Source organism: Scatophagus argus, chromosome 17, assembly GCF_020382885.2.
Source record: "Scatophagus argus isolate fScaArg1 chromosome 17, fScaArg1.pri, whole genome shotgun sequence".
Lineage (NCBI taxonomy): Eukaryota > Metazoa > Chordata > Actinopteri > Scatophagidae > Scatophagus > Scatophagus argus.
In genome coordinates, this window is record NC_058509.1 from 17328272 (window position 1) to 17338972 (window position 10701).

At 38.3% G+C, this 10701-nt stretch overlaps 1 protein-coding gene across 2 annotated transcripts; it reads right to left on the minus strand.

Annotated features, from left to right (window-relative positions):
- Positions 1-496: 496 nt before the first annotated feature.
- Positions 497-8823, minus strand: parp10 (poly(ADP-ribose) polymerase family member 10). 2 transcript variants are annotated; one of them, XM_046418063.1, is made up of 11 exons: positions 8703-8823; positions 7208-7384; positions 6838-7080; positions 6512-6742; positions 5413-6425; positions 5088-5300; positions 3975-4101; positions 2897-3898; positions 1922-2055; positions 1678-1852; positions 497-1588 (listed from the first exon to the last, which is right to left on the minus strand). In XM_046418063.1, the coding sequence occupies exons 1-11, from the start codon at positions 8809-8811 to the stop codon at positions 1290-1292; spliced, it is 3723 nt and encodes a 1240-aa protein (XP_046274019.1). In that variant the 5' UTR covers positions 8812-8823; the 3' UTR covers positions 497-1289. The 2 variants fall into 2 exon arrangements, with proteins under 2 accessions (XP_046274019.1, XP_046274020.1); XM_046418064.1 differs by having other exon boundaries at positions 7208-7403; positions 8703-8813.
- Between the last annotated feature and the right edge of the window lie 1878 nt (positions 8824-10701).

Sequence of the window (10701 nt, forward strand, 5' to 3'; positions counted from 1 at the left end):
TATAATAATTGCACCCCACAATATCCAGAGCAAATATCCTATACAGTAACCAAGGAATATTTAGTAAATATGACAGAAAGCATAAGAGAACACAGATTTAGACTGATGTTCATCACTAATTGATCCCCATAAAAATGTTCCCAAGAAACTTTACTTAAATAATGTTTTGTTATTTAAAGAAGCTTTATTTTCTTTAAAAAAAAAATCCCAACCAAACAAAAAAACAATGATGCATAAATTATCTGTACTAAAATTAAAAAGACTAAGAAGAAAAAGATCTTTGGTAAGCACATTTCTAGGCAGAAGTCAGAGACATAAGAAAACCACAAAATTTGTGATTATTGTAATCAAAGCACTTTACTGATGGAAAAGGACTCCCTAGCAGGCACTGTCATTCATTCATGATGTCCACAAATACTGGAGCCCTCCTTCACTCGTCTTTGTAAGGGTTACTAAAAACCCAATCATACAGTTCACATGATATGCAAATAAGAACTCACAGGTTATTTTGTTTTATTTAACAGGCAATACACATCCCTTTAAGTGCACAGAAGAACAGCGAGATGCACAAAGCTTAACATTTACAATAGAATGTAAATGGAGAAAATCAGAATTATGCGAATCCATAAAGGATAATTCTGGTTATTCCCATCCTACGCCTGTTTCCTTCTCTTTGTCAACACAGCATTCACTTTTTCCAATAGCAATTTCATCCTGGGAGAGAAGTGGTCCTGAACCTGCTACTGCTCTAGCATACCAGGTAGCTAGTGTAGCTATATTTAGGAGCTACTGTCAAAGCTCTGTTAACTATTTCCATATGGCTAGAAGAAATGTCATGCAGTAACTCAGGTATCACACTCAAGGCCCTCTGGCCAAATCAGGCTCGGTAACTCATTCCAAGTCACCCTCAAGAGCTTGAAAAGAATATAATTCTTTACATTCTTTATGCAGATGCATTTCTGAAGCACTGTATGATGAAAATATATAAAAATTATATAATATTGTAGATAAATGTATAGTCTTGCATTTATAACCAGAGCTGTTGAGTCCCACCTATTTAAAGACATCTGTTCCAGTTCAATCTTTTGAACACACTTGACATAACTGAAAAAACTGGTCAACAGCATAATAGTCAACGAAATCCTGAAATGTAAAATTACAACTGTTCACTATAACAGACTAGCCCTTTATAAATCAAATGCATTTTTTTAAATCAATGCAAACACATTGAAACAAAAGCAGTCCTTCTCTCACAATTTGATCATTAGCAGCTGACTAATAAGTTTTCCTCAGCGGTGGATTCTCTGGCATGTAATGAGATATTCAGGAAAGGCCTGCGTATCATTGAAGATGACAAACATTGATGGCTTGGTGATGTCATCGGTCACACTGTCGTATCTGAGTGGAAAATCACCAGTCTCCTTCAGCGGGGCTGTCTTCATCGAATGACATCCTTTAGTGTAGTCTCCTGTTAGCACCTTTGACACAAAGACAAACTTGTATCCGTCTGCGTTTGGGGGTGAATACTGATCCTGGACAGACAGTGCAGAGTTGACAGCAAAATAGACCCCTTGCCCATAGACAGTGGCTGTGTAGAGAAACCAACATTTTAGAAATTGATACCCAAAGATAAGACAAATGTAGTCAGACAAAACAACAGTAGTATCAGAAACATACCATTCTTTCCACAAAAGCTTCTGTTGAATCCATGGATGCAGATCTCTTTTACACTCGACTCACTTGTGCCATGGTAGAGAGTTCGTTCAACTTCCGGGTAAGTGGCACGCTGCAGTACGCTCGCCTTCTTCAACTTGTACTGACTGTACAGCAGTCGATTCATCAGCTTCTCCACCTAGGGAAAGTCTACATTATTACAGATGTAACAAAAAATTGTAGCACAGTGTGTAGGTCATTTTTTCACCTGTATGATTCTGATTTTGCTGTGGAATTCCTGTATGGTCTCATAGAAGTTCTTCACCACAGTCTGAAATTCATCAGATTCCTCATCAACTTTTGTTGCTTCAGGCAGGTTTGACAGCAGAGAGAATTCCTCTTCTGTTAACAAAAAAATATAACTGAATAGTAGGGATGCACCAATGTAACTTTTTTTTCTGACCAAGCACTAGTACTTATGCTTGGGTACTTATACGATACGATAGTCAGTATCGATACAAGTACTCCCACAAGTACTTAACAAAGTAAACTATGTAAAACAAACTACATTTGTCCAAGGGTCAGATCTCTAATCTGATTCTGTGCAACAGGTGAACTATGAATCACAACCTAATTGCATGCTGATAGCAAGCTGACTGATGGACTGGGTCTCTTCCAGTGGATCTGCTGAAATCTGGACATTTTAGCAGAGTATAAAATTGTTTTAAGAAATTCTTCTAAAATTTTAAGTAGTTTTCAGTCTGCTCTACTTTTGTCATAATTGCTTTTCTTAAAATGTCTCCAAACTGCTGACACAGGTCCTGTTACACCTACGAGCTCAGCTCAACGATGGGAGGTTAACATTGCGCTGCCGCAAAGCGGATTTGACTGCATTTGGATCAGAGAAGTTTTATGACTACTATGACAATATCAGATACCTGATACTTTCATCAGTATTGCTGCATACATACTGAATACATCAAAAACATTTTTCCATTATGTCCCTCAACAAAAACAAGAAACATGCACTTAAAAATGATGATTAAAGTTAAAAAAAGATAGAGGCTTGGTGTCTGGGTTAGCCACTCAACTTTTTAGCATTAGCTTGTCGGTTAAAATTGGTTAAACCAGCAACATTTTTGAGTTGTCTAACAATCTTTTGTTGGTTTTGGATTTCAGACAGATTTGTGTCATTATGCAGGGAAACATAAGACCCTGGAACACTAAACAAAGTTCCCCTTACCTGGTACATCCTCACCCAAATCCCCTAAATCAGCCAACTTCCTGGAGATTTTCACAGATTTCCCCGAAGCTATGTTGTATTCTTGCATCTTCTCAAAATGTATGGTGTGCGGCTGATTGTCTATCAAGATATCAATCTTTTTGAGCTTCATCCTCCACACATTCTCAATGAACACTATAGCATCAGGTGAATAAGGAGTTGTGTCTGAAGAGACTGGGTCATGATGCACCCACTGGACAGCCCTCAAGATTTCCTGGTCGGATACAGAATTAGATATTTTATCTAACAACAGCTTCACATCACTCAGTGCTTCAGTCACAAAGTCCTTGAAGCCGGAAACTGTGATTATAGTTCCCTGAATTTGAATCTCAACTCCGTGCTTCCTCTTGATCATCTCCAGACAGTTCGTGTGGTACTCAGACATGTTCTTCGCTGTCTTGTGCTCCAGTTTCTCCTCCACCTGTCTCTGGCTGACCTTCTTCCCGAAGGCTATGTCCACTCGAATCAGATCACAATTATACCCAGCAAATACAATTAGTTGTAAGGTGTTGGCTGCCTTGATGGTGTCCTGCAAGGAAATATCGATTCCCTTCTTTAGACTGTCCATGTCGGGGCCCTTGTCACGACTATTAGAAGATGCTTCATGTTGGATCATTTTCTTGGACAACTCCAAGGCTTTCTGCAGCTGTTCCTCTTCATCCTCCAAAGTCCAGTGGCTTGACTCCATAGAGTACTGGATGGCTAGAGACAGTTGGGCCTCTTCTTCAAGGTCACTAGAAAGTCCCAGAGCTCCACTATTCAGCTGGAGTAACCCCATTGTAGTGTTCCCTTCAGCTGATGACTGGGAACCATTAAGTATCATTTCAGAGTCCTGGTCTGTCACTTCCTCTGCTGTGTACAGGTCCACACTATCCAAGTCATCCTCTCGGTCTGAACTGGACACGGTCTGCTCAAGCCTTTCATCAATGGACGAAACAATTCTCGTTGCCTCCTCTAAAAGGCCTACAAAGGAACCAAATTGTTTGAGAATGCACAGAATTATGAAAAAATTATTGAAGTTATTGAAATTGTTGATTACCTCTGCCTGCAGCTTCATTACAATGAGTCTGTATTGAGTCTGATTTTAAATCCTGTGAAGAACCATTCAAAGACACTCTATGGAAGTTTTTATGGGACATCATCATCCATGCAGTTTCAAAAATGTCCTGAAATAATAAATAGAATGTTTCCGTAAACATGAAATGTCTCTGTAACATTCTGTAACAAAGACCTGCAGTCCTATACTCTTTTCTGTCAGGTGGAACTCTCTCTCAGAGCTACCAGAGCTTCATGATGATAAACATTAAGTCTTTAGTTACTCTGCATTGAGCACCTCTCAGAGTGAGCTGCAGAAAAGCATCACATTTATATTATATGTTTCCAGAGTAATCAATCACAGAGGACGAGCAATAAGCAAGAATGGAAATTATTAAAATGAGGATGTGTTTTTTAAATGTTTTAGCGTTAAAAGATTGCTGTTCTGTAACATTTCAGATGTAAAAGTTTCCAACAAGAATTCATATTCACCAACAACAATTCATATTCATCAACAAGAAAGTGTTTCAACAACATCAAATCCTGATTAAATGATCTCAGAATTTCAATCCAAAATAAAGCCAAACATACAAGTGCAAAAAAAAAAAAACGAAACCAATGACTGGAGGGTCAAAGTGCATTCATTTAAGTTAAATACTGTTATGCTTTAGAAGCTAGCTTTGATTTTTCATACAACGCAGTATGTGTCACATTATTAATCTATGGCTGCCTCTAATATACATCTATCCCTTTATCGTGCCCGTTTCCATGAAATTGTTTCCTCTATGATCTTAACAACATTTGTCAATATAGACCTTGTTATTTCATGTGTTGAGCAGAGGTGACAACAAAGCAGCAGTAAGAGAGGGAAGTATAGCTAAAGTAAAACATCCAGCAGGCAAGACTTGTTCAGACACACAATAAATATCACTGTTTCACTTGTCCCTTGTGTATCATGCTAGACTGTGTAAGTCTTGCATTACTTCAAGATGAGTGACACAAATATAACCAGCTAACTAAGAGGTAGTATGGAACAATGAAGTTGCACATTATTCCTTCAAAAAAAACATGGATGAATATAAAAGAAAACTCTTGATTTGTTCCACCATTACGTTACCTGCTCTGGCAGTGGTTCCCAGGGCACATGCTTTGTGTTGATATAGACCTGGAATTTTCTCTCCATCTCTTTCAGGATGCTCTGGCACTCCTTATCACCTAAAAACCTAGTCACTCCTGGAGCATTCACTGTGATGGTTCTGGTGCAGATAGAGGAGACCACACCTTGCAACACCTCCTCAGCCATTTGACATGCAACAGCATGGCCATGGATCTATCAGGAATGTTCAAAAAAGATAACAAATAATGAAACAATCTGTTGAGTCTTTACAATTACACCACTGCTGTCAAAAATATCTGCTTCTACATACTGATGCACCACATACCTTCAACCCACAAACATCCTCAGCTTCTAGCGGAAAAATAGACACTTGGTCCATATCAGCCAGCAGCTGATGACAATGGATCTGGATGTATTTCAGCATGCCAGGTTCCATAGAGATGACTGTCTCCCTTTGAATTGGTGTGGTAAGAAACTCCAGAATTGCAGCCCTCTTCTCACTCTCCATCCCTTTCAGAGTCAACACATCAATATTCCCTCCTCGTTCTGACACGTTCACAGAGGAGAAACTCAAAGTCTGCAGGAACTCAGACCATTCTCTGCAATAAAACATGCATTCATATTCTGTGTCCCCTGTTATGCTGAAGTGACCCAGCTGGGATTTCAAAAAGCTACAAGCCTGGTCTGCCAAGTTTTGGGATAGGGAGATTACCACAACATTACAGCCTGATACATTGTACACAGCAGGTGACCCAGTTTGATTCATGGCTTGCAGTAGTCGATCTTTTACATCATTCCTTGTAAGGAACTCAGCCTTTTCTGGCTCGAGGGTGAAATGAGTCTCAGCCATTATACCAAAATAGTCCAAGATAGAGTGTTTTATCTGCTCAAACGTTTTCCTGTCAGCACCTCCAATGTGCACGCCATTGTCTTTGGTTTGGATGGTGACATTAGGGTGAGCCTTTTCAGTGTCTTGCGGAAAGGTGCTGAGTTGAAACAAAGCAAGTTTTAACGGCTCAACGATAGCAATATGGTTTGATAGCGTATCGTCATCCTCCACATGGTCCTCCATGAATTCCTCTGCCGGATCTTCTGTTGCATGAGCAGCAACAGGGTCCAAGTCCGTCTGAGAGGAGGACTGGTTTTCACTGACCACTGTGGGAGGACTGGTCTGCATTTCAATCAGATCCTTTGAGTCTGTCTTAGTCATATCTTGGCTTCCAGCTTCAAAGTCTTTTGGTGTTAAACTCTTGGTTGGTTGGAGAAAGTCAAAATATGGCATGACTACAAGATCAGCACCCTCCAGTTTGTGTGGATGAGCCAGCACAAGGTCCACAGCTAATAAAAGAAAGACATTTTGTTGAATAAAGAAAAGCACCATGAAACAAAAAAGAGCTTAAAAGGTTGTAAAATATTAAACTTACAATCATAATTGACAAAGGACACTTTGGCTGTACCCTCTGAAAGCATTGTGACATCCTTCACCTTCAGACCACCACCTCCCTTGCTCTCAAAGTACAACATGAGCAGGTCTGTAGTGGCACCAGGGTTGAGGTTCTCCACTAAGACAGAGTCAGTTTGCTCAATCTGTTCAAGATTCACCATGGCTCCTTCAAGTGTCCTCTTGGAGATTTTATCACTAAGCTTCTGGAAATCTAAAAAAGCAAAGAAATTGATAAACAAGGTCAGAAAATAAACATTTGAAAACATTCCAAAAACATCAGTAAGACTACATGTGAGTTTAATACACCTTCTGAGAAGGGTTGGCTAAGGTGAATGAGGATGAAGTCTCTCCCCGGAAAGGGATGCAGAGTGTAGTCAGTCACATTCAGCCCCATTATGTTCTCCACATAGAGCTCTATCATCTCAGTGCAAGTGTTGGGGTTGATCCCCTTCAGTAGCAGTCTGCACTGGTCCTTAGAGGCAGGCTTTCTCACACTCAGCTCCACATTATGCAGAACGTGGTGCTCTTTAGACAACACTTGGGCTGCAGCTATCAAAGTTGGAGGATTGGAGCAGGAAAAAAAGGCAAAGTTAGAATACAGTAGCCTATATCAGTGCACGATTTCTCTTTCAACAATTTAAGTTGCATAGATATATACTCTATACTTTTCACTTGCCTTCTGTCTCTTCAAACACTAGGATGGCACATTCCCCCTTCTTCTCCACAGAGACGAGTGGACCTCCCCCAGAGCGGCGCTTATTCTCAAAGTACAGAAAGAGCAGCTCCTCATCCACTTCTGGGGGCAGGCCCAGAATCTCCACTGTCCTCTCCTCTGGGCTTTCAACAGGCATACCTACGGCAGCAATCTCAGCCTGAGAGTGGCAACATAATTTACTTTAAGTGGTATGTGGTATTATGTTGCATTACAGCCATTGGTAAGTATGAATCTTTTACCTAAAATCCTAAAAAAAAATAAATGAAAGTTAAACCATATCAGTTAAATCATTTGTTTACGGCTTCTTTAGTCTGTGCAAAAACTGTAGCGCAAGTTTAGCAGAACACTCCACTTCCTTTCTTCAGGAGTCAGTGCCTGTTCCTTAAGGGTACGACTCAAATTACTGCAAGAGTTATTTGGTACAGCTTTTCAATTGCGAATTTGCTTCTTTTTCTCAGTGTTATATCACTGTAAATTGAACATCTTTGGGTTTAAGACTGCTGGTCAGAGAAGATTGGTCAAGGTGAGCAAATCAAAGGTCAGCTGGGCTTAAGTAAATTATAGAGGGCTATTATTCATAATTTTCGGGCATTTTATAGACTATTATATATTTAATCCATTCTGTAAATAATGCAACCATACATATAACATGTCATGATTTTTATATCAAGATATTGTTATTCAGAGTTTCAAAAGTTTACAACATACAACAAAGAAATCCTCCTAAATCCTAACTATTTGTAATAGTTATTAGTTATTACTAAATTGGACTAGCCTCAAGCACTTTAATAGAAAGTTTCCATGCCAACATATGACATGACTGTGCAATGATTGCATTAAATTTATTGTTGCTTTACATATAACATGTTTATAACTGTGATAAATCCCTAAACGTATGGGAAAGATCGTAAATGCTATTCTCAAGTCTGAGTCAATAGCTTTTACTGATCCTTACACACACAACTTATTTACTTTTACACCAATAATCATGCTTCTCAATCAAAATGAATAACTTTGGAGCAAAACAGCAGCATTTTAATTTGAAGTTAATTTTAAAATTCATGCTTAGCTGAAAAAAGTTTGAAAATAACCCACATCACATGGTATTTATGGCCTGCACAACACTGACATTTTGAAAGCTACCAGAGAGGAAGCTCGGCGTTTAGAACAACATTTAAGAGCAAAATGTAATAGTGGTGTATCAACTACAAGAAATATTTTCTTAACTGGTTCACAAATAGTGTCACTGTTGGTTACAACAGTGACACTATTTTACTGCGTAGTAAACCTCATGTTAGATGCCTTTTCCCAACTGGAAAGTGAAACTAGTAGGTAGCCTACAGCTGGCATTTTTGGACACTAAAGCTGTAGCTTACCGCAACTGCTTTTTATTCTGTCGACAGAATGAGATAATACGTTTGACGAAGTGTTAACACGGATTTGGAGCATAACCCACCTGTGCTACAAGGAAAACATTTGATCAGAAAAACGCTCCGTCTAACGATCTGAAGCGGACCCTGAACACTTCCTTGTTGTGGCGCTTGTTGAACTGCGGATGACGTCATCAGCTGCACGTGTTAAAGGGGAACAGACAAGACAAGTATCATCATGGTTAGTGACTGCAACAGCAACACATATGTCGTATTTATATTTTACATATAATATAATATAATGTAATTAACTTACATGGTATTATACATAATATATATTTGTTCATGTTTATTTGTACCTTATTTCTTTATGCTAAATTTATTTGATCAGTTATTTTGCTTGTGAAGTTCATGTCACACAATTACACTAAACCGGTCAACCTAAATTATATCATATTGTATAAAAGCTCATATATGTCATGTTGATGGCTTTCCCTTTTCTTTTTTTGGCCTTTATTTTTGCAAGTATTGGACTTCTACTTATCTTGCAACATTTCTACTCCAATACACTTAAAAAAAAAAACAAAAACAAAAACATTGTACTTGAACTGTTAATCCACTACCAATTTACTAAGGCAAGATGCCTTATTATAGATTAAATTAAACAACAATTTCCACCTGTTACACTTGCAAAATATTGCTTACATGTTATTGTCTAAATAATAATGTGTTAGAAAATGATGTGCACTTTGAAAGTGGTTTGCATTGTAAGCATGTAAAAGCCTCACATTATATACAGTTTTATAAATTATAAGAATACGATTCAGAGCTGAAACATGTTTCTTTGCCATATGACAATCAGGCTTGTGAAGTCAGTCAGTGCTATTCAAGGTGCCCATGTACATCTGGATGAGATGACAAAGGACAAGACAAAGCGTCAGTATGTAATGACCTCGAATGAGAACGTGTTGGAGTTTCATGCACGAATGTATAAAGTGCATCAGTATGCAGTTATGAGCTTTAATCTGAATTATGCAATCACTGCTGGTCCAACAGACTTCCATGCAGCACGTTTTTATTACGAGCTTATATATTGAGTTTGATCAGTCTCCCATGAATGTCTTCAATAGAGTTGTACTGTATATATAATGAGTGAGCTCTGAGGCCAAATGATACCCTACATGTATAGGCTGTCCTGCAATGCATGACTTCAAATTACTCAAATGGCTCCATACGATATGTGTAAAATGGGGTGGAAGGGGATTCAATCAAGTTCAGATCTATTTTATATCTCATAAGATATAATGGTTTTCATTATATTAAGCATTTGCACAGTTGATTAGTATGCGATACTGAATATCTTAAAATAACTCATAAATACAGACAGAGTGAGTCAAATTCAGTAGGTTTTACAGAATTCCGTAACTCATCATAACTCAAAAATGATAAATATCTTCAGCTGATCAGCGAGCAGTAGTGAACATTTTAAATGATGATTGCAGTGTGTCCTCATACACTGACTGAGACATAAATAAAGTAGTGGCTAAGCAGACTCCATGCATTTCAATGCATTCTATATTTCATCTGCTTTCCATGTCATTCTTATGAGCTTATACCAAGACAATCAGCAGAGAAGAGTGAGCTTTTTGAAATTTTAATGCAACATGTACAGTGCTTCAAAGCTTAGCTATAAATACAGTGTGTGTGAATAGGACTCTATAGTCTTGAGTGCATTCTTTGTCTTATAATAGCTTTGTTAGAGTGATGCTGTTAGTGATGTTTGAATGAAATTTTCATTGATGACAAGAGAGTGAAACTGGGGATCATAAAATATATATAAAGTTTATTAATAAGAAGTGGTCACTGATTCAGCAACCACATACTATACACATTTGTGAGAATTAATAAGTCTTTCCCACTGCAGCCACAAAACAGCTGTACTGTGAAGTCAAGCTGTGACAACCTTCCTCATAATGAACATCTACAATTACCACCTCGTGGTTTTATGTCTCCAATTTGCAGTTTACATCCGTGTCTGTCCAGAATCATATAATATATGTACTGACCGAAAGGCAGCTTTATCAC

What these genes read in the sequence shown, in the direction of transcription:
- parp10 (XM_046418063.1), bottom strand. Translation starts at nt 8,811, where the DNA reads ATGACGTCATCCGCAGTTCAACAAGCGCCACAACAAGGAAGTGTTCAG. An exon ending in GCAAAATCAGAATCATACAG is followed by an intron (nt 1,853 to 1,921) that starts GTGAAAAAATGA and finishes GACTTTCCCTAG; the next exon opens with GTGGAGAAGCTGATGAATCG. An exon ending in AAGCTTTTGTGGAAAGAATG is followed by an intron (nt 1,589 to 1,677) that starts GTATGTTTCTGA and finishes TTCTCTACACAG; the next exon opens with CCACTGTCTATGGGCAAGGG.